The 23,940-nt window shown below is 50.5% G+C and overlaps 2 protein-coding genes across 2 annotated transcripts in view; one reads left to right on the plus strand and one right to left on the minus strand.

Moving 5' to 3' along the window:
* Window positions 1-12,011, minus strand: part of CPNE6 (copine 6) — a 31,718-nt gene extending 19,707 nt beyond the window's left edge. Inside the window, 9 exon segments of the mRNA XM_060255364.1 lie at window positions 2,610-2,708; window positions 4,071-4,160; window positions 5,383-5,466; window positions 8,131-8,205; window positions 9,179-9,253; window positions 11,573-11,595; window positions 11,598-11,760; window positions 11,861-11,978; window positions 11,980-12,011. Coding sequence (XP_060111347.1) covers window positions 2,610-2,708; window positions 4,071-4,160; window positions 5,383-5,466; window positions 8,131-8,205; window positions 9,179-9,253; window positions 11,573-11,595; window positions 11,598-11,760; window positions 11,861-11,978; window positions 11,980-12,011 — 759 coding nt within the window.
* The window catches only part of LOC132583743 (dehydrogenase/reductase SDR family member 4-like), a 206,255-nt gene that overhangs the window by 5,270 nt on the left and 177,045 nt on the right, over window positions 1-23,940 (plus strand). The window lies entirely within an intron of this gene.

Raw genomic sequence — 23,940 nt, forward strand, 5'->3', positions numbered from 1 at the left:
CAGGGCTTTCTTTTCTTTCAGTTGGGAGGGGGAAATAACAAGAGTTGCAGGTATGAAGCGCCCATCAACACCTTTCTTGGTAGGGTTGCCAAGTGCAAATCAAAAAATAGCTGGGGACTTTGGGGGTGGAGCCAGGAGCAAGGTTACGACAAGTATAATTGAACTCCAAAGGGAGTTCTGGCCATCTTTTAAATGCCTTCCCTCCATTGGAAATAATGAAGGATAGGGGCACCTTCTTTTGCAGCTCATAGAATTGGACCCCCTGGTCCAATCCTTTTGAAACCTGGAGGGTATTTTGGGGAGATGCACTGGATGCTATGCTGCAAATTTGGTGCCTCTATCTCAAAACACAGCCCCCATCCCCGAGCTCCAGATACCTGCAGATCAATTCTTCATTATACCCTATGGGAATCGGTCTCCATAGGGAATAATGGAGTACCCAGCAGACATTTCTCTTCCCCCCCCCCCATCTTTCTGCTGACCCTGAAGAAAGGGGAGGGCTTCCAAACCGGGGGATCCCCTGCCGCCACCTGGGGATTGGCAACCCTATTTCTTGGTGTTTGCGAAGTATTTTTAGAAAGTGGGTGGGGCTTTTGCCCAGCAAGTATCCCGACTGGCTGAGCAGAGATTTTTAAAACATTGCTTGGCAGCCGCACAGCACAAGGCTCTACACTGGATGACTGAGGGTAAGCTGGGGCAGCCATTTTGCGGCTGGTTCCGTTGCCTCTGGCAGCCATTTTGCAGCAGCCATGTTGTGGCTGTGCCCAGAACTCCTAAGTCGTGTCCCTGTGTCAGAATGTCTCCCAGGCTCAAAGTTGTGTCATTGTGTCGGAATTCCTAAAGTTGCTTGCAGGGCTCAAAACGGTTGAGAACTCCTGAAGTGGAAGCTCTCTCTATCCCTCCCTCCTGAGAAACCTCCGGATGACTTATGCCAGGGGTGGCCAACGATAGCTCTAGAGAGGTATTTTTTTGCCTACAACTCCCATCAGCCCCAGCCATTGGCCATGCTGGCTGGTGCTGATGGGAGTTGTAGGCAAAAAAACCATCTGGAGAGTTACCATTGGCCACCCCTGACTTCTGCAGTGTCCCCTCCGTTTTATCCATCTGTCATTTCTCCAGAAGCCAGGGGCCCATAGCATGGCTTGTCTAGCGCCACATAAAGGGCTGGCCCTACCACTAAGCAAAAAGAAACAAAAACAAGACGAAAAATCACATGAACAAGAGGCAAACCAAAAACCTCTGGGAGTAGATGTGATCCAAAATTACTGGGCTGTAATGTCCATACTGGATATCAAAATGTTTAATAAACTAGATGTCTCATAGAAATGTCTCTTAAAGCTAGGCTTGCCAATCCCTAGGTCCCAGCGGGGGTTCTTCCGCTTTCCCAGGCTCCTTCCCGCCCCCAGTCAGCTGACCAGCGGGGGGAAGCCCCGCCCCCACAGCCACCATGTGACTTTCCACCTCCGGAGGCTTCAGTCTCCGATTGAAAGGCCTCCTCTTGGGATGGGGTGTCTGTGTTACTTGGAAGAAGCTGGCAGCAACTCGTGAGGAGAGAGGCCAATCCCTGCCAGAAACAGAGGCGTGGAGGGGAGAGAGGGAAGGAAACGTCTGCTGGCACTTCATTATTCCCTATGTGGAGATCGATTCTCATAGGGTATAATGGGGAATTGATCTAGAGGTATCGGGGACTCTCAGGGGGGGCTGTTTTTTTGAGGTAGAGGCACCAAATTTTCAGTACAGCATCTACTGCCTCTCCCAAAATACCCCCCAAGTTTCAAAACGATTGGACCAGGGGTCCAATTATATGAGCCCCAAAAGAAGGTGCCCCTATCCTTCATTATTTCCTATGGAAGGAAGGCATTTTAAAAGGTGTGCCGTCCCTTTAAATGTGATGGCCAGAACTCCCTTGGAGTTCAATTATGCTTGTCACACCCTTGCTCCTGGCTCCGCCCCAATGTCTCCTGGCTCCACCCCCAAACTCCCCAGATATTTCTTGAATTGGACTTGGCAACCCGACTCACAGGTCTCGTTCACAATAGAACACGTTATCTTCCAATCCCCAAAACTGTAGATTGCGACAGGATTCTTAATGTGCAATTCCTGTTTCATTCATCAATTCCTTCAGGCTTGGGATGTACTAAGAAAACCCAAAAATTAATCCGACGCTCAATTTTGTTCTTTTCCACGGCACTTGAAGGTCTCCACAACAATTCTACAGCCGACAAAAAAATTGTAAGCCTGACTGAGCCTTTTTTGACGTCTATGAGACATCTGGTTTATTAAACATTTTGATACACCATATGGACATTACAGCCTAGTAATTTTAGATCACATATACCCCCAGAGGTTTTTGGTTTGACTAAGCAAAAACAGGCTATCGCCTAGGATGCCAGCCCTCTGGGGCGCTGAACTGGGCACCCTATGTGACTCTGTGATGTTATCAGTGCAGGGGGGACGGGACGAGAAGTTAGCCCTAGCTAGGGTGCCAGACATTCTAGGGCTGGCCCTGACCACATAATGTCACCCGGTTGCAATGCCCACATCTGTTTTTCTTTCCTGTGCCCTGATTCCTGCCCCTCCCAGCATGCCCCCTCTTCCCAGTTCATTACCTCTTCTCCTGCAGAAGCCTGCAGCATCTCTTGGAAGGTGGTGCTGAATTCGCCAATATAGTCATGCTTTCCACTGGAGTCGTGATCGTAAATGATGCACTGGAAAGAAGAAAGCGAGAATGAGGCATCAGGGAGAAATGCCCCAGCTGGAGGTGGGCGCCTGCCTCGGCCGACTCCCCCAGCCCTACAAAAACCAAAGAGCCACAGGTGCAAACGGGCAATTGCTGAGCAGTCGGGTTAGAACGGATCAAAGGAAGTCCTTCTTCACCCAAAGGGTGATTAACATGTGAATTCACTGCCGCAGGAGGTGGCGGCGGCTACAAGCATAGCCAGCTTCAAGAGGGGATTGGATAAACATATGGAGCAGAGGTCCATCAGTGGCTATTAGCCACAGCATATTATTGAAAGTGTCTGGGCAGTGATGCTCTGTATTCTTGGTGCTTGGGAGGGGGCAAAGTGGAAAGGTCTCTAGCTCCACTTGTGAACCTCCTGATGGCACTTGGGTTTTTTGGCCACTGTGTGACACAGAGTGTTGGACTGGATGGGCCATTGGCCTGATCCAACATGGCTCCTCTTATGTGACACAGAGTGTTGGACTGGATGGGCCATTGGCCTGATCCAACATGGCTCCTCTTATGTTCTTATGTGACACAGAGTGTTGGGACTGGATGGGCCTTTGGCCTGATCCAACATGGCTTCTCTTATGTCCTTATGTGACACAGAGTGTTGACTGGATGGGCCACTGGCCTGGTCCAACATGGCTTCTCTTATGTTCATATGTGACTCAGAGTGGATGGGCCATTGGCCTGATCCAACATGGCTTCTCTTATTTTCTTATGTGACAAAGAGAGTTGGACTGGATGGGCCACTGGCCTGATCCAACATGGCTTCTCTTATGTGACACAGAGTGTTGGACTGCATGGGCCATTGGCCTGATCCAACATGGCTTCTCTTCTGTTCTTATGTGACACAGAGTGTCGGACTGGATGTGCCATTGGCCTGATCCAACATGGCTTCTCTTATGTTCTTATGTGACACAGAGTGTTTTGGGTCAGCCGTAGCTCTTGCAGGAGTTGTCCTTGAAAGGGCAGCTTCTGGAAAGCTCTCTCAGCCCCACGCACCTCACAAGGTGTCTGTTGTGGGGGAAGAAGATAAAGGATACTGTAAGCCGCTGAGTCTCTGATTCAGAGAGAAGGGCAGGGTATAAATCTGCAGTCTTCTTCTTTCTGATTCACAGCTAGCTCCCACAGCCTATGCTAGAGAGCATGGCTGGTAACACGGCTTTTTTCCTGCGGCTCCAAACCCGCCTTCAGAGATAAAGCACTTCCCACCGCTGGATGTCAGATATGACTTGGGCAACCAGCCCCTGCCTTCAGAGTCTTGGGGTCTCAGCCCAATATCCACCCCAATCTTTTTCTCCCTCGATCTTCTCCCTGCCAGGGACACAACCCCCAGGCTCACCCTGATGCTCTTGTCCGGGTCGCAGCTGCACAAAGACTGCAGGGAGACCCGGAAGGCCTCCCACCGAGGGCTCAGGTTGTTCTTCACCACCTGGCACAGAACAGGAAGAGAAACGACACACAAAACGTTACCTCAGATGCAGGCAGGTCTCAGATCCAGCAGAAGATCACAGGGGTGCAGCACCTGAACCTTTCGGAGGGTTCCCCCTCTTCCTCCCCACCTACCTTGTCCATTGAATAGCAGGTGCAGCTGCATAACAATCCCTGGATTAGGAGAGCAGGCAGCCAGCCAACCACCAGGGGCTTTGCCACGCCCCCAGCAGCCCTCATTAACCCTTGGAGAAGCCTGTGCCACCCTTTCTCCACTTCTTATTGATTTTGGGTGGCTTGCTGGCCTTGTGACTGGAGTGCGGTGGCCCAAGAGAGCCCCAGGCGAGCGAGGCCTGCTTGGGCTGACTGGATCCTAGCCAGCCCAAACAGGCCTTGCTCGCCCGGGGCTCTCCTTTCTTGCGTCAGGTTGCTTTTGGCTGGTGGGGTGGAGGCATATGCTAATGAGATATGCTAATGAGCTCCACCACCTGTTTTGCTACAAAACGACCCCCAAATGCGGGACCGAGCCTGTGGCCCTCTGCCTAGGGTTGCCAGCTTCAGCTCGGAAAATTCCTGGAGATTTGGTGGGGGGCAGTCCTAGAATCCAACTTCCAAAGCAGCTGCTATCTCCAGGCAGCTGCTATCTTTTGCCTCAAGAACAGTTGTAATCCCAGATCTCCAGCCATCACCTGGAGGTTGGCAACCCTACTTTCAACGGCTGATCCACCACCTTCCAAGTCGACTCCCGATCTCACCCCCCGAAATCCCCGCACCTGCTTTACGATTTATCGCTTTTAAAAACGTTTCGACTCCCTTCGCCCAGGGAAGTCTGCAAATCTGTCTAGAGGCAGGAAAAGGGAAAGGCCTCGGAGGGAAAGGAGAGGAATATGCCAGCTTCTTCCTCTCCTCAACAGCTTGGATGGGAAAAAAAGAAACTCCGGGCGAAGACTCCTGTCGATTTGCAGCGCCTGCATTTATTTAAGCGCAGTCATTTAATTAATGAGCTTTCTTTTTTCGCTTTGGGAACTGCTTCGAGCAGACCTCTGGAGCAGCGACCGCTCCATCTTCTAAACAAATTGGCCTGGCCGGTTTGATTCCTTGGCAGCTCCTTTCTTTGCCTGGTCTTCTCACCCCCTGGTTTCGGTTTGTTTCCCTCATGCTCTGAGCGCCTCCTCCTGCCCAGGAAACTGTGTTCAGTCCTCCAAACCTGTTACTGCCCTCACCTCTGTCCTCCAAACTAGCTGCTCCATGTTGTTGCTGTTCACCTTGTAGATCTCCAGGAAGGGGTCGGACTTGCTGAAGAAATCCTATGTGGAAGGAGGAATAAGTTCAAACAGATGCAAGCACACTGCAGTAGGATGTATACAGTGTTATTATAGCCCAGGGGTGGCTTAACGTAAGAGCCGCACAGAATAAACATCAGATGTTTGAGAGCCGCGAGACACGAATAAATATTATACGTGCGGCTTTTTAAAAACTCTTAATGCTTTCTTTGCACAGAAAGATAAAATGCAAGTGTATGCACTTTACAACACAGCCATGCTAGGAGACTTTCGTAAAAACAAAAGATGGAATAACAGCCCCCATAAGACCAGCATAGGGAAAGGTTAGGGGATTATTTTTTGGCACCAATGGGAGAAGGAAACACAGATGTTATCATAGGAATCACTGACCACTGTTTGCATCGTTATGCCTCAATCTTCGCCTTGACAGCAAGGAACAACACAACCATGCTAGAAGGAGCTGTGAAACTAAGGGGGAACCCCTGCGCAGCTTTCTTTAATTCCATCCCTCCTTCGGCTCTTGCACTCTCTTTCCTGCTCTAGGTCTCCGGGCGACTTCTGTGGTGGAGAAGAGCTTGCCTACTTCCTCCTCCTTCCCCACTTCACACACAAAAGAAACAGTCACTTACTTACAGGTCAGCACTCATAAGAAAACTGAGGTCCCAGTGCTGAGCATGCTTATTTGAGAGCAAACCTGCATTAAGTTCCTCCTCGACCTCTGAGAGCTGCACGATATGTGTGAAAGAACCCCATGTGGCTCCGAGTCACAGTTTGGCCACCCGTGCTATAGCCCGGGGGGGCGGAGTCCCGCATGCTATAGCATTACTACAGCCCAGGGGTCCTCCAGACTTTTCTACCTTGTTTAGAAACAGCAGTGTGGAGACAGAATATTGGGCCCAAACTTCAAAAACAAATGTTACAAGCTTTCAGATGCCACTGATCTCTTCCTCTCAAAACTCAGCGGTGCCTAGGGCCGGACGTTCCGCTAGGCAAATGAGGCAACTGTCATCTAGTCACATGGGGATGCATGGGTAGAGAAGGCAGAGAAAGAAGTACTTTTCTCCTTCTCTCACAACACAAGAACCAAAGAAGTACTTTTCTCCTTCTCTCACAACACAAGAACCCATGGACATTCAATGAAATAGCTGAGCAGTTCAAGTCAGAACTGATAAAAGGAAGTACTTCTTCACCCAAAGGGTGAGTAACACGTGGGAATTCACTGCCACAGGAGAGGTGGCGGCGGCTACAAGCAAAGACAGCTTCAAGAGGGAAATTGGATAAACATATGGCGCAGAGGTCCATCAGTGGCTACTAGCCACAGCATATTGTTGGAACTCTCTTGACTGGGGCAGTGATGCTCTGTATTCTTGGTGCTTGGTGGGGGCAACAGTGGGAGAGCTTCTAGTGTCCTGGCCCCACTGATGGACCTCCTGGATGGCACTTGGTTTTTTTGGCCACTGTGTGACACAGAGTGTTGGACTGGATGGGCCTTTGGCCTGATCCAACATGGCTTCTCTTATGTTCTTATGTGACACAGAGTGTTGGACTGGATGGGCCATTGGCCTGATCCAACATGGCTTCTCTTATGTGACTCAGAGTGTTGGACTGGATGGGCCATTGGCCTGATCCAACATGGCTTCTCTTATGTTCTTATGTGACACAGAGTGTTGGACTGGATGGGCCATTGGCCTGATCCAACATGGCTTCTCTTATGTGACTCAGAGTGTTGGACTGGATGGGCCATTGGCCTGATCCAACATGGCTTCTCTTATGTTCTTATGTGACACAGAGTGTTGGACTGGATGGGCCATTGGCCTGATCCAACATGGCTTCTCTTATGTGACTCAGAGTGTTGGACTGGATGGGCCCATTGGCCTGATCCAACATGGCTTCTCTTCTGTTTCTTATGTGACACAGAGTGCTGGAATGGAGGGGCCATTGGCCTGATCCAACAGGGCTTCTCTTATGTTCTTACGTGACACAGAGTGTTGGACTGGGTGGGGCCTTTGGCCTGATCCAACATGGCTTCTCTTCTGTTCTTATGTGACTCAGAGTGTTGGACTGGATGGGCCATTGGCCTGATCCAACATGGCTTCTCTTATGTTCTTATGTGACACAAGAGTGTTGGACTGGGTGGGCCTTTGGCCTGATCCAACAGGGCTTCTCTTCTGTTCTTACGTGACTCAGAGTGTTGGACTGGATGGGCCATTGGCCTGATCCAACATGGCTTTTCTTATGTTCTTATGTGACACAGAGTGTTGGACTGGGTGGGCCTTTGGCCTGATCCAACAGGGCTTATCTTATGTTCTTATGTGACACAGAGGTGTTGGACTGGGTGGGTCTTTGGCCTGATCCAACATGGCTTCTCTATGTTCTTATGTGACACAGAGTGTTGGACTGGATGGGCCTTTGGCCTGATCCAACATGGCTTCTCTTCTGTTCTTACGTGACTCAGAAGTGTTGGACTGGATGGGCCTTTGGCCTGATCCAACATGGCTTCTCTTATGTTCTTATGTCCAATTTGGTGCCCTCAGAAGGCCGCGCCAAATTGGACATCCCCCATGTGATTCGATGACATTATCAGTGCGGGTGGGGGGGGGGAGAGTTAGCCTTGCCCAGGGGGTTGCCAAACAGTCTAGGGCTGGGCCTGGTAGTGCCCGTAGGACCAGCGTTCCTCTCTGTGCCTACCTTGTCATCCAATTCCTGGCCGTGAAATTCCAGCTGCACAAACTCATTGGTCCGGGAGACCTCCTCCGCTTCGATCTGCAAAGAAAAGAGCCCAGGCAGATAAACAAATATGCCCCCGAGGTTCACAACATCCACGGGCAATGGAAAAGAAGGCAATTGCCTCGCTCCCCAACATCATGAACAGGACCACTGTGTTCAACTTCACTGAAGGGGTACGTAAGGCCCAGGGGGCAGCATTATTAGGAGGAAGAGATAGGCGGGGGACAGGAAAATCGCCCTGCTCATAAGGGCTCATACTCTCCTGGAAGGGGAGAGCTGAATTGTGGGGGGAATATTTTCCATCATTGAGTCTCCCATCTACCACTTAGCAAGAAGAAGAAGACTGCAGATTTATACCCCGCCCTTCTCTCTGAATCAAGAGACTCAGAGCAGCTCACAATCTCCTATATCTTCTCCAGACACCCTGCCAGATGGGTGGGGCTGAGAGAGCTCTCACAGCAGCTGCCCTTCCTAGGACAGAGACTCAGAGTGGCTCACAATCTCCTTTACCTTCCTCCCCCCACAACAGACACCCTGTGAGGTGGGTGGGGCTGTAGAGGGCTCTCACAGCAGCTGCCCTTTCAAGGACAACCTCTGCCAGAGCTATGGCTGACCCAAGGCCATTCCAGCAGCTGCAAGTGAGGAGTGGGGAATCAAACTCCGGTCACATATAACAGCAGAAGGCAAACGTCTTCCAGACCTCAGATCTAGTGGCTTCACTAGGCCGGAGTTCCCTCACAACGGTGCCCATGGATACGAAGACATGGAAAAAGAGGTCCAAGGAAGCCCAGCAGATCCCTTGTTCTCATATCTCTTTTCCTATCCACCCCCCCCCCCAAATGCCGCCCTCAACTCATTCTTCCGCCGGCGCCTTGGCTACTAGGCCTGGCTTCTCACCACCCTCTTTTCGAAAGGCCAGCCCTTGATTTTCTCCTTGGCCTGCCTTGCCCCTTAAGAGGCACATCTGTTCTCTGTCCTCCCCTCTCCCACTCCGAGGGGGATTCTGTACCGTGATGGTCGAGTTCTCTGTGGGCTCTCCACTTGCCAGCGACAGCTGCTTGGTGGCTTTGGTCTGAGAGACGATCTGGGAGTCGGCGATAGTTGCGCCACAAGGACAAAAGAAAAGGCGGCATTAGTCATAGGCCAGAGGAAGGAAGGAAGGAAGGAAGGAAGGAAGGAAGGAAGGAAGGAAGGAAGGAAGGAAGGAAGGAAGGAAGGAAGGAAGGAAGGAAGGAAGGAAGGAAGGAAGGAAGGAAGGAAGGGAAGGAAGGAAGGAATTTTGCTTGCCTCCTCCCGAAGAAAATTGCTTTTGCATATCCACACACATGATAAGACAGCAATACAGAATGTATTAATTAATTTCCTTCATTTCTATCCCCATTTCCCCCCCTATGGGGACCCAAAGAGGCTTTCAACTTTCTCCTCTCTGCCATTTTTCTCCTCACAACAACCTTTTAAGGTAGGGGTTAGAAGGCTCAGAGTTCATGACTGGCCCAAGGTAACCCAGTGGTCTGCTACAGCAGCGTGGGAATTCAAACCCGCATCTCCCAAATCCTAGGTCTGACTCTCTCGCCACTTCGGTCGCCCTGGCTCTCAGTTCAAGGCCTGACTTCTCCCCCTTAATTAAGAGAAGCAAAGATGGACGCCGTTCCTCGCGGATTTACCACAGAACGATCGAACCCTAATCCACAGTTTGGTTCTCTGCCAATCTTTCCCTGCAAGCAGAACTGAGCCGCACTTCTGGCTCTTGTTGGTTCCTCACAACAGCCAACAACAGGCCAGCTCTGTTTGGGGAGAACTTTTAGTGCCAAGACACCAAGTGTGGGTGGAGGGTCTTTTTTTGCCATGAAGGCAACCTTGCTGGAAAGCCCTCTGTTTCACATCTTCCTCCTTCAGGCACTGTGAGGGAATCTTTTGTTTTCTGAAACATCGAGCTGCTTTGTACTCTTAGCACAATACCTTTCCTCATGTGCAAAATGGCACATGGCTTGTGTAAGAGCCCCAGAAACGGGTGTCAGGGAACATGTGGTACCTTTGACATTGTTGCCAATTCTAGGTTGGTAAATTCCAGGAGATTTGGGGGGTGGAGGGTGAGGAGGGCAGGTCCCTTAGTGGGGTATCCAGTCCAAAACAGTCATTTTGTCCAGGGAAACCTGTCTTTTCTCTGGAAATCAGTTATAATTCAGCAGATCTCCAGGCTCCACTTAGAGCTTATGTCTAAAATGATATGCGGTGACTTAAATTACTATGGACTACTACTACACACACAATTTATTAAGAAGACAGTTTGAAAATATAACCATACCATAGCCACCCTCTCAAATAGTAAAAATTCATTGATACAGTTTAGAACAATTTTATATATATTTTTGGGAACTATATCAATGAATTTAAGAACATAACATAAGAGAAGCCATGTTGGATCAGGCCAAGGGCCCATCCAGTCACTCTGTGTCACATAAGAACATAAGAGAAGCCCTGTTTGGATCAGGCCAATGGCCCATCCAGTCCAACACTCTGTGTCACATAAGAAGATAAGAGAAGCCATGTTGGATCAGGTCAGTGGCCCATCCAGTCCAACACTCTGTGTCACTTAAGAACATAAGAGAAGCCGTGTTGGATCAGGCCAAAGGCCCATCCAGTCCCACACTCTGTGTCACACAGTGGCCAATATATATACATACACATATATATTACACACACACAAACACACTGTGGTTAATAGCCACTGATGGACCTCTGCTCCATATTTTATCCAATCCCCTCTTGAAGCTGGCTATGTTTGTAGCCGCCACCACCTCCTGTGGCAGTGAATTTCCACATGCTAATCACCCTTTGGGCGAAGAAGTACTTCCTTTTATCCGTTTGTACTATTTGAGACTTTTGAGAGCGTGGCTATTGTATGGTTATATTTTCAGACTGCCTTCATAATAAATTGTGTGTGTAGTAGTAGTCCATAGTAACTTAAGTCACAAGATACCATTTTACACATAGACATTGTGTGACCTTCTCTCGCTAGTAGGGTGTCCACTTGAAGGTTGGCAAACTAACAAAGTTACCATGCAGGTCCCTCCTAGTGGCTAGCGAGTTGGACCAGGGGATACCCAGACTCCGGCCCCTACCCCCCTTGCCACAAAACCACCAGGTGATGGACTACTCAAACTCCCTCATGCTAATTTACCTCATAGGGTTGTTGTAAGGGCCATTCTGAGGCAGCCAATGGTGGGCTAAAAAATGTGATGGACAGAAAGACTGGCCTATGGGCTGAGCCAGCAAGGCAGGTCTCCTTACACCCAACATATCAACATTACCTGGCACAGGCAGTGCCCCTCTGCTGTGTGATCTTCCCCCACCCCCCAACAGTCAGCGGAGGAAGACCCACGTCTACTGGGGGCAGCCTTACCTGCCCCAAAGAGCATTCGACTGCCCTAAGAGAGGCCCCAGCTCAGACCCCCCATCTTCAGCACCCTCCCCGCCGGCGTCGAACACTTCGAATTTCAAAATCTGCATCTCTTCAAAAAAGTAGTCCAGGGAGAAGACGTGTGGCGAAGACGGGTTCTGGGAGCCGCGCAGGACCTCGGAGCGCCCCACCTGAGGGAACAGAGAGACACACACAGGGCCGGCGGTCAGTAGAGGCCAAGAGGGTGGGTTCGGATCCCGCCCAGCAAGGAGCAGAGAGCAGAGCCTGTACCTCATTCCACTGCCCGTCGCTGAACAACTGGAGCATCACGCAGGGGTCCGGTTTGATGGTCTCCTCGCGCAGCAGGAGGCTCCAGCAGGAGACGCGGAGCTCCACCCGGGAAGCCCCGGGCTACAGGCTGGGCGTCGATCCCTTCTGACATGGTGTGTCTGTCGCCTGCGGAAGGTCAATGTCGGAAATCACGGGAGGAAGGGGCCTCACCTAGGGTGCCGAAAAGCCTGGCGCCGGCCCTGGGAAGAATCCACTCCATAGACAGGTGTTCTGTAGCAGAATGGCCGTTGATTTCTAAGGCTGCCTGTGTATTTTTGAACAGGGGGTCCCCGACATGGTGACAAAGGTGCCAACTCCTTTCCTGGCACTCTCCAAGTATTTTTAGAAAGTTGTTGGGCAGGGCTTCTGAACTGCTGTGGTGACGGCTGCCGCTAAAACATTGGTTTTATTCTCTCTCTGGCTCCTCTTTCGCAGTGTATTTTAAATATTTACTCCTCTTGTCCCCCCGCAACTTGGGCTTCCTCTGTGGTCGTAGCTGGCTCTGCCTTCCATGGCGGCCATTTTGAGGTGGTGTCCACCACCCTGTGTCAGAATTCCACCTGCTCTAAAAAGTTGGGGACCCCTGTCTCAAACTTTCTGCCTGTCACTTGGAAACTAAGCGATAGCCAATGAAAATAGACCCTCCATGTCCTTAACACAGCTAAAAGATCTGTATTAGAACACTAGAGAAAAATGCCCACCTCCCTATAAATCCTAGCGGCCCCGTGGCACAGAGTGGTAAAGCAGCAGTACTGCAGTACCGTGCTCTGAACTCTGCTCACGACCTGAGTTCGATCCCAGCGAAAGCTGGTTCAGGTAGCCAACCCGAGGTTGACTCAGCCTTCCATCCTTCCGAGGTTGGTAAAATGAGTACCCAGCTTGCTGGGGGGCGAAGCGTAGATGACTGGGGAAGTCTGCCGTAAAAAGTCTGCCGTGGAAACGTTGTGAAAGCAACATCACCCCAGAGTCGGAAACGACTAGTGCTTGCACAGGGGACCTTTCCTTTTCCCTATAAAACAGTGGATTTTGGAGCTGACAACTTTATCAATATTTCAACGTATGGCATAGAGACGACAATTGTGCATGAACTTATTTTTAGATATTTGGAAAACTTTTATAGAAACTTAAGTATAGATCCGCCATCGCTGCTGTTATATTTTTGTCTCCACTTTATATATAACCCCCCTTTCAGTTGCAGGATTTTAGTTGTTTTCCTTCCCCCACCAAGAAAGAAAGAAAGAAAGAAAGAAAGAAAGAAAGAAAGAAAGAAAGAAAGAAAGAAAGAAAGAAAGAAAGAAAGAAAGAAAGAAAGAAAGAAAGAAAGAAAGAAAGAAAGAAAGAAAGAAAGAAAGAAAGAAAGAAAGAAAGAAGAAGAAAGGATGATGTGGAGAGAAAAACCAGTTTGGGGCAGATGGAAAGATGAATGGAGAGAATGAAAGAAAGAATAGCCAGAAAGAAGAACTGAGCACACAATGGTGGGAGAACTGCTGTGCTTAATGCCCAGAGCCCTCCTCCACCTTCTAATTCTTGGAACAGAGGAGGGCTCTGACCATGAAGGAAATGCACTTTGTGCATCCTCAGAAGCCCTTTCACAAGGACCAGAACTGAGTAACAGTCGATAACAGAACATTTTTTTTTAAATGAGACTTCATTTATACCTCATGTTCTCCCCAAAAGGAGCCCAAAGTGGCTCGCCTCATTCTCTCCATCTCCATTTTATCCTCACAACAACCTTGTGAAGTAGGCTAGACTGGCCCAATGTCTCCCAATGAGCTTTAACAGCAGACAAGGGATTTGACCCAAACTCTCCCCGATCCTAGCCTGACACACTAACCTCTACGCCACACTGGCTCTCCGTAAAAGGAGATCAGACTGCAGCTGGGGCCCCCAAAGCTTAAAAAAAAACAAAAAACATTGGTCCAGTGTGGTGTAGTAAAGAGTGTTGGACTAATATCTGGGAGACCCAGGTTCAAATCCCAACGTGTGCCATCGAAGCTCGCTTGGTGACCTTGGACTGGTCACACACTCTGAGCTTAACTGATTTCACAGGATAAAACAGAGAACAGGAGAACAATGTATGCACATCACGGAGAAAGGTGGGGTACCCATGAATTAAACTGAATAAATACAGAGTGCAGAACAGACAGTTTTCCCCTCTGTAATCGCAAAGGTACTGGGGGGGGGGGAGGGCAGCGGCAAGAGAAAGGCACTCTGTACCTCCTCAGAGGCACTCTCTTCTTTCACCGCCCTTCCACCTGTTCCCGAGCGAGGAAACGCCTGCCCGGCTCTCCCTTCCTTTCCATCTTTGGTTGCAGAGGCTGACAGCCGGGCCAAGGGAGGGGGAGGAGCTATCGACACAACCGAGCCGGGACGGCAGCCTTTGGGCCCAACTGGCGCTGAATCAGCCCTTCCCGGCCTGATTTATTACACTGCGGCCTGAGCGGCTGGTTTGGCTCCCGCGTGGGATCTGAGTCAGGTCAAATCATCCTGGATGCTTTCAGATAGAAGGAGAGGGCCGGGAGGGAGAATCCTCTCCGGGGGGAGAGAGAGAGAGAGGAAAGGAGAGGAAGAGAGAGAGGGAAGCCGGTGCTAGTACGGCAGGCGGGAGGGGGGACAGTGAGGGGATGTTGTGAGCATGATTTCCAGCCAGGGGTGACCGCAGAAGAACTGAGGAAGCTGCTTGTACCCCCCACCTGGAGAGCCAGTTTGGTGTAGTGTTAAGTGTGCAAAATCTTATCTGGGAGAACCGGGTTTGATTCCCCACTCCTCCACTTGCAGCTGCTGGAATGGTCTTGGGTCAGCCGTAGCTCTGGCAGAGGTTGTCCTTGAAAGGGCAGCTGCTGTGAGAGCCCTCTCCAGCCCCACCCACCCCACAGGGTGTCTGTTGTGGGGGAGGAAGGTAAAGGAGATTGTGAGCCTCTGAGACTCTTCGGAGTGGAGGGCGGGATATAAATCCATCTTCTTCTTCTTCTTCTTCTTCCTCCACTTGCATCTTCTAGCACGGCCTTGGGTCAGCCATAGCTCTGGCAGAGGTTGCCCTTGAAAGGGCAGCTTCTGTGACAGCTCTCTCAGCCCCACCCACCCCACAGGGTGTCTTATTGTGGGGGAGGAAGGGAAAGGAGATTGTGAGCCGCTCAGACTCTTCAGAGTGGAGGACGGGATATAAATCCATCATCATCATCTTCTCCTCTCATCGCCTCAGGCGGCTGCTCCATACAGTCTAATGCAGAAATACGGGGTTGCCAGTGCCACATTCAGAGTGAAAAACGCCTGGAGATTTGGGGTTGGGGACCAATGTTCCCTTGAAGCTGAGTTGGCGTGAGCCAGTTCACAGACTTTTAGCCTCCGGCTCACACACTGCTGTCGTAGCTCAGGAAAAATGTCCCTGTGAGCAGACAAACTGATGCAGTCGCTCACAACTTTAATGCCAGCAGCTCGACGACTCTGCAGCTGAGAGGGAGCATTGGTAAAGACTGGGAAAGTCAAGGTTTAGGTAGGGAAGGGGCCCTCAATAGGATAACTGGGTTGCCAACCTCCAGGTAGAGGCTGGGGATCCCCCAGAATTACAACTGATCTCCGGGCTACAGAAATCAGCTATTAATTACTGGTTTATTTTGTACATGTATTCCATTCCTCCTTAAGAAAACGGTTGCTTTGGAAGAAGAAGAAGATGATGATATGAGATTTATATCCTGCCCTATACTCTGAATCTCAGAGTGGCTCACAATCTTCTTTACCTCCCCCCCCCTCCAAAACAGACACCCTGCGAGGTAGGTGAGGCTGAGAGAGCTTTCCCAGAGGCTGCCCTTTCAAGGACAGCTCTGCGAGAGCTATGGGTGTCCCAAGGTTCCAGCAGGTGCAAGTGGAGGAGCGGGGAATCAAACCCGGTTCTCCCAGATAAGAGTCCGCGCATTTAACCACTACACCAAACTGGCACTTAACCACACCAACGTAGGCTGTACTGCATCGTACCCTAGAGGTCCCTCGCCTCCCTAAATCCCCCTCTCCCAAGCTCCGTCCTCCGATCCCCAGGTATTTCCAGTCCCAGAATTGACAACCCTAGCTAGGATATGGTACCATCTATTCCACCCTCTGAGGGAACGGAATTCTGTCACCTGGAGATCCGTTGTAATTTCAGGAGATCTCCAGACCCCACCTGGAGGTTGGCACCCTAGGAAAAGGGTCTAATCTAGCAACTATTCCCAGAGATCCTTGCCCCGGAGAAGCCCGCAGCTGTTCTGCCACCTGGTCACGAGCGATCCCTCCAGGGAAGCAGCTCTCCTATTAGGGCTGCTTCATCTGCGCCTCTCCCCAGTGAAAATTGTTTCTGCACGTTATCCGTCTTCAGAACAGGCAATATACTTCTGAAGGTTGTGTGTCTACTTGTGGTTGTCCATGGCGGGGGGATCACGGAGCCTTAAAATTACCAGCAGGGGTCATTTTGTAGAAAAAGAGGTGGTGGAGCTCATTAGCATAACTCATTAACATATGTGGGCCCCCCAGTCAAAAGCAACCCAATGCAAGAAAGGAGAGCCCCAGGCAAGCGAGGCCTGCCGCCCAAGCAGGCTTCGGTTGTCTGGGGTTCTCCTGGGCTGCCGCCCCCCAGTCAAAAGACCAGCAAGTCACCCGCCGCCCAAAATCACATAAGAAGTGGAGAAAGGGGGGGGGGGGCTTCTCCAGGGGTTAATGAGGGCTGCTGGGGGTGTGGCAAAGCCCCTGGTGGCTGGCTGGCTGAATCCAGGGATTGTTATGCAGGTGGCTAAAAAGGCGAATGCAATTTTGGGCTGTATCAACGGAAGTCTAGTGTCCAGATCACATGATGTGTTGGTATCACTTTATTCTGCTCTGGCAAGACCTCACCTGGAGTATTGTGTTCAGTTTTGGGCACCACATTTTAAGAAGGATATAGACAAGCTGGAAGGGGTCCAGAGGAGGGCGACGAAGGTGGTGAGGGGTCTGGAGACCAGGTCCTATGAGGAAAGACTGAAGGAGCTGGGCATGTTTAGCCTGGAGAGGAGGAGGCTGAGAGGTGATAGGATCACCATCTTCAAGGACCTGAAGGGCTGTCCTATAGAGGATGGGGTGGAATTGTTTTCTGTGGCCCTGGAAGACAGGACCAGAACCAACGGGTTGAAATTAAATCAAAAAAGCATTTACGGCTCAACCTGAGGAAGAACTTCCTGACCATTAGAGCGATTCCTCAGTGGAACGAGCTTCCTTGGGAGGTGGTGGGCTCTCCTTCCTTGGAGGTTTATAAGCAGAGGCTAGATGGCCATTTGACAGCAATGAAAATTCTGTGAATTTAGGGGGGCGTTTGTGAGTTTCCTGCATTGTGCTGGGGGTTGGACTAGATGACCCTGGAGGTCCCTTCTAACTCAATGATTCCTGACACTTAGAGCGGTTCCTCAGTGGAACAGGCTTCCTCGGGAGGTGGTGGGCTTGCCTTCCTTGGAGGTTTTGAAACAAAGGCTAGATGGCCATCTGACAGCGATGAAAATCCTGTGAATTTAGGGGGTGGTGTTTGTGTGTTTCCTGCATTGTGCAGGGGGTTGGACTAGATGACCGTAGAGGTCCCTTCCAACCCTATGATTCTATGCACCTACTATTCAATGGACTAGGTAGATGGGGAGGAGGAGGAGGAGAAGGGGGAACTCTGAGAAAGGTTCAGGAGCTGTGCTTCTATGAGCTCCTGCTGAATCCGAGGCCCAATTACCAGTACAAAGCCTGCAAGGAGTCAGGTGACTTGCAGTAACAAACCATAGATCCTCCCCACCCCCATTATTTTGGCTGACACTCTGCAAGACTCTACCGGCCTCAAATCTGGCCTCTGATACTATCCTCATGTCTACTCGTGACGTCGGCTTGACAGCTCCCCCCTAGCCGGGTTCGATTCCCCACTCCTCCACTTGCAGCCGCTGGAATGGCCTTGGGTCAGCCATAGCTCTGGCAGAGGTTGTCCTCGAAAGGGCAGCCACTGTGAGAGCTCTCTCAGCCCCACCCACCTCACAGGGGGTTTGTTGTGGGGGAGGAAGGGAAAGAAGATTGTAGGCCGCTCGGAGATCCAGTACCATCGTCTTCTTCCAGCTCCAGGTTGTGAAACGCCTGGAGATTAGGGGGCGGAGCCTGGGGAGGACAGAGACCTCGGCGGGGTACAGTGCTGTCAGGAGTCCACCTTCCAAAAAGCCTCCCTTTTCTCAGGAGAACCGATCTCTGTAGTCTGGGAATGAGCTGCAATTCCAGAGAATCCTCACCTGGAAGCTGGCATCCTTGCATTGGGCTACTTTTTGGATTGTTGTAGCTGTGTGGAAAAGAGACAGGTGCTCATTCGTTCAAAGAGGTCTGGTGAGAGAGAGGTCCGTCTGCAGTGGTTTGCCATGACAGCAAAACAGCCTCCATATCCAGAGGCCGTAGGGCTGCCCTTTGAAAGCCAGTCTCCGGGGTGGGTGTAAGCAGGAAAAGGTCACTGCTGCTTCCATGTTTGCACCCTTCTCAATGCTCAGGTTTTACCAGCTGCAGACTCCCAAAAGAAGTAAGGGAGCAACGGTCCCTCTAAGCCAGCGGTGTCAAACTCATTTGTTATGAGGGCCAGATCTGACATAACTGAGGCCTTGTTGGGCCGGGCCATGTGGGTTCCTATTTAAGACTAGGTAGCAGAGATATAAACTTTATAAAGGACACAAACACAAATATATATTTTTAAAAAACTTAAAACATGCTTAAAACGTTAGCACCCATTGGTCTTGAAGATGCATTCTTTGTATTTCTCCCATGGGATCCCGGGAACTGGGCAAAGGAAGCTCTGGCTCTTTCTTTCCTTCCCCGGGGCACTGGGGGGGGAGCCTCAGCCAATAGAAGGAAGAGAGGCTTGGCTCAGTAGCTCTGCTGTGCGATTGAGAGAGCCTGGCAAAGCAAGCTAGTCCTCCCCAAGGGAGGAGCCTCAGCCAATGGGAAAAAATAGAGGTTTTGCTCTGTAGCTCCTGTGCAATTGAGCAGGAGGCCTTGCAAAGCAAGCTGTGACGCAGAAGGAAGCAAGAGAGAGGGAGAAGGAGGGAGAGGACAGCCAGTTGCTCGGGGGCCTGATAAGAGCCCTCCGGGAGCCTGATTCGGCCCCCGAACTGCATGTTTGACACCCCTGCGAGCTTTGAAGTCTTGTGAGCAAAAATTCTGCTTCGTGAGCTACCAGCATTCAAACTGTGAACTCCTGCATCAATTAGTTTGCTTGGGGGCCCTTTTTTCTGATCTAAGACAAAAATATGTGAGCCCGAAGCTAAAAAAAATGTGAGCCAGCTCACGCTACCTCAGCTTAGAGGGACCGCTGTAAGGGAGGCAGCTATTCTTTTCTGCAAATGGGAACGGAGAAGGGGGAATTATGGGACACACCAAAGACCGCGCGTCCATCTGGTTTGCATGGCTGTCAGTGGAGTCGTCTTGAAGGCGATTATTTCTTGCGCATTCGTGTTATCCAGCCTGGGTCCTGCCCACGTCCGGAGCAAAGGAGCAAATTAATAAAGACCAAGATGAGTAGCCGTGTGAGTCTGCCTATAGCAAAAGAAACGAGCCAGAATCCAGGAGCACCTTAAAAGGCTACAACATTTGTGGCAGGGTTTTTTGGCTGCCGCAAATTTTGTTAAGTCTTTCGGGTGCTCTCAGACCCTTGCTCTCTTCTTCTGTTAACTCGGTAAATATCAGCCCGATGGGGTCGTTTCGTAGAAAAAGAGGTGCCGGAGCTGATCGGCGCAACTTACTTGCATCTGCCACGCAACCCCGAGATCATCGGAAGGTGGACTAAATTCTATCAGCTCAACATCTACCTTAAAATGCTTCCTGAATTACACTTGGCAAAAATAAAACCTCACTCCCATCCAATGATCCTTCTAAGCTGCAGAGTCTTGTGAGCAGAAATTCTACTTTGCGAGCTGCTGGCATGACAGTTGTGAGCTAATGCAGAAATTATTGTGCTCTGGGGTCATCCTTCCTGAGCTAAGACAAAAATGTGTGAGCCAGAGGCTAAAAAACTGTGAGCTATCTCACGCTAACTCAGCTTAGAAGGAATACTGCCTAAAATAAAAATAAATAAATTACTTTCTCCTATGTAGCCACAGTGGCATGATGAAGATTTCCATCTGTCTGCTTGATATGTTTTGGTTATTTCCCCATTTTTTGGGTGGGAAAAAATATTAGAAAGCTTGTCAAATCTTAAAGAGTTCAGTCAAATTCTCACAGGGGGGTTGAACAACGGAGCCCAGAAGCAAGCGGGTTTTTTTGGCGCAGAATGGTAAAGCTGCAGTACTGCAGTCCTAAGCTCTGCTCACAACCTGAGTTCGATCCCAGTGGAAGCTGGTTCAAGTAGCCGGCTCCAGGTTGACTCAGCCTTGCATCCTTCCGAGGTTGGTAAAATGAGTCCCCAGCTTGCTGGGGGGAAAGTGTAGATGACTGGGGAAGGCAATGGCAAACCATTCCGTAAAAAGTCTGCCGTGAAAACGTTGTGAAAGCAACGTTACCTCAGAGTCGGAAACGACCGGTGCTTGCACAGGGGACTACCTTTACCTTTAGAGCCCCATGGCACAAAGTGTTAAAGCTGCAGTACTGCACTCCTAAGCTCCGCTTACAACCTGAGTTTGATCCCCGGTGGAAGCTGGGTTTTCAGATAGCCGGCTCAAGGTTGACTCAGCCTTCCATCCTTCCAAGGTCGGTAAAATGAATACCCAGCTTGCTGGGGGGAAAGCGGAGATGACTGGGGAAGGCAATGGCAAACCATCCTGTAAAAAGTTTGCCGTGAAAACGTTGTGAAAGCAACGTCACCCCAGAGTCGGAAACGACTGGTGCTTGCACAGGGGACTACCTTTACCTTTTAAGAAAGAGCACAATAAAATTTAGAGGTGCCGGATCTCTGCTCCTCTGAGCTCCAATGAGGCCTATGTCTGATCCAGGAAGACCACGCAGAAACCTCCGGGCACCGTCAAGACAAACAGCCTTTCTTCTACAGCGTGAGCTTTCGCCAGACAGGTCGCTGGGACGGATCCAGGAAGGCAAGCTGCATCTATGCAGATGACCTCAGCAAAAGCTTTTGTGCCCATTAAGTATCTTTCGGAGCAGGTGGCAAACCTCAGGGGGCACAAGAGCACGTGCACCAGTGATCCAAAGGGGGGGGGGGCGCTAACTTTATTGGAAGAAATCCCGGATCGGTTTGCAGTTCCAAACTTTCTTTGATGCCACAGCAGTTTCTGGGACACTCAAAGGAACGGTGGATTTGCGGGAAAGAAAACGAAGCCGTACAACCGTTGCCCCTCCCCACCTCCGCCACAGGCTCCAACAGCAGCAAACTACCGAACCGAAGCTCCCCCCAGCATGGAGCATGCTAATATTTCATGGGGAAAATGAGCGGTCGGGGCAGAAATGCTCGTGCGTTCAGAGGTGGCACAGGCCTCCGCAAGGACCGTCCCACGTGGCTGGCTGCACGATGCACGCGGCTATTCAATACGCTAAAACTATCTGCTCCTTGGATATCAATGGCTGAGAAAAGGCTACAAACTGAGCGGTGGTCTTAGCCAATGGGGAGGGGCCGATCACCCCAGTCTTCCTTTCCCAACCAGGTTTTCCTTCTAACGGCAAACCATACGTATGTCACATGTTAAAAGGTAAATGAGTTGGATGGGAAAAACTTCTGAGAAAGAAATGCCCTCATTTTGGCCTAGGCTTATAAACAATAGAGAGCCCCGTGGCGCAGAGTGCGAAAGCTGCAGTACTGCAATCCTAAGCTCTGCTCACGACCTGAGTTCGATCCCCGGTGGAAACTGGGTTTTCAGGTAGCCGGCTCGAGGTTGACCCAGCCTTCCATCCTTCCGAGGTCAGTCAAATGAGTACCCAGCTTGCTGGGGAGAAAGCGTAGATGACTGGGGAAGGCAATGGCAAGGAAAGGAAAGGTCCCCTGTGCAAGCACCAGTCGTTTCCGACTCTGGGGTGACGTTGCTTTCACAAATGTTTTCACGGCAGACTTTTTACGGGGTGGTTTGCCATGGCCTTCCTCAGTCTTTTACATCCCCCCCACCCCACAGCAAGCTGGGTACTCATTTGACCGACCTCGGATGGAAGGCTGAGTCAACCTTGGGCAGGCTACCTGAACCAGCTTTCGCTGGGATCGAACTCAGGTTGTGAGCAGCGAGTTCAGATCACAGTACTGCAGTACTGCTGCTTTACCACTCTGCGCCACGGGCAAACCACCCTCTAAAAAAAAGTCTGCCACGAAAACGCCACGAAAGCAACGTTACCCCAGAGTCGGAAACGACTGGTGCTTGCACAGGGGACCTTTCCTTTTCCTATAAGCGAGAGAGTGATTAGCAGACATTCGCACATTTTGACATGTTAACTGTTTTATTGCTTTCTCACGCTCCTGCTACCCGGATCAAAGGTTTGCTCAATTTGTTCGTTTTGCTATTCTGTCGCCGGATTTTAACTTTGTACCACTTTGCATTCTAAACCACTGCCTACCAGCTACACATAGGTCCTCTAGCTGTACCCGATTCCTCGTCTGAAGAAGTGTGCACGCACGCACGAAAGCTTACATTCGGAATAAAACTCTGTCGGTCTTAAAGGTGCTATTGGGCTCCTGCTTTGTTCTCAAGTTCTATTCAGAATGCAGGCTTCCGCGTGCATGCACACTTCAACAGACGCTGAAATGCAGGCTCTCAACGGGGGCAGCCATTTGTGCCCACCCCATCCATGGCTCAGGCAGCCGGCTGCCCTCCTTTCATGGGGAGAAGACTGCTCCTTGTTTGCCCCCAAAAGAGCGGTGGCGGGGGCAGTGATTCTGCCCCCCTCTACCCCATGCCCCAGAATCACTAAGACCACCCTGCTCTCAAGTGTTTTATCTTAGAATCTGTTCCTTTGTACAATGGCAGCATTCAGGGATGCAGGCGTTTGGTACAGTACGCGTGAAAGAGGAGCCCACCCACGGTGCTTCTGTATGAGTCCCTGTTCTGGCAGGAGATCTGGCTGTCTCTCTGCATCCAGGAGAGAACAGATTTATTTCGGCTTTGTTCTCCCCCACACACACACACACCGTTTCTCCACTCCGCACTTCCTCCCATCTTCAGAAGGGCTCTGAACAACAAGGCAATAACACAACAGCAGCGACTCCAATCAAACCAAAATTGGCCTACAGCCTGGTTAAAAGCAACCCCTTTCCTTTGCCCAGAGACTCACAAACAATCTGAGACAGAAAAGCCTATCAAGTTTATGAAACTTGGACCAGGCGCTTGCTGTATGAAAGGATTAGTGAGTTTGCTCTTCAAGAGAAAGTGGATGATCCAACAGAGGCCAAGCAAAGCTCTCCAAAAGGCCCCTTTCAAGCAGAAAGACATGGTAGGCCAGAAATAAGCTGGCAGGCAGGTCTACACGGGAGGGATCCAATTGTGCCTCATGCAGGGATGTTGCTTGCCCCCCCCATCCCTGCAGCAAGCAAAAGCTGGCTTAGAAGGAGGTACGGTCATAGCAGAGACTCCTGCAGAGACACAGCAGGCAGACTCCCCTGTTTATGCCTCCACTACATGAGGAGCATTCGATTGGATCAGGAGTGAACTGATGAGATTTGGCATGCTGAGAAATACAGCAAACTCTCCCCCAAGCCCCGCCCCAAGCATCTGCTGCTTTTGAAACAGCTGTGATTCCCTGCCGTTGAAACGAGAACCGCTTTCTCCCAGAGGTGTTCCCTGCTAGCTTAACGTCATCAAGGGAAAGAATGCAACAAATCACACAGAAAGAAAGCTCGGTTCACTAAAAACACAGCCATTTGGGGAGGGTGGGGTGGGGTGTCTTCAAGTTTACCCTTGGAGAAAACCACACCACAGAGAGCTATGTAACCCAGGAGATATAACTGACCTATTTCTCCTCTCTTGGGCCCCTTTAAGTTTACTGTATAGGAACACAAGCTTTGGAGTTCATAGGACTCTTGATCAAGTAGAATTGTCAAGAAGGCAATAGCTTTCCTGGATCAGTCCAGCACTCTGACTTGTACGACAGCCAACCAGGATGCTGCCGGAAAC

Source organism: Heteronotia binoei, chromosome 15 (genome assembly GCF_032191835.1).
Source record: "Heteronotia binoei isolate CCM8104 ecotype False Entrance Well chromosome 15, APGP_CSIRO_Hbin_v1, whole genome shotgun sequence".
NCBI lineage: Eukaryota > Metazoa > Chordata > Lepidosauria > Squamata > Gekkonidae > Heteronotia > Heteronotia binoei.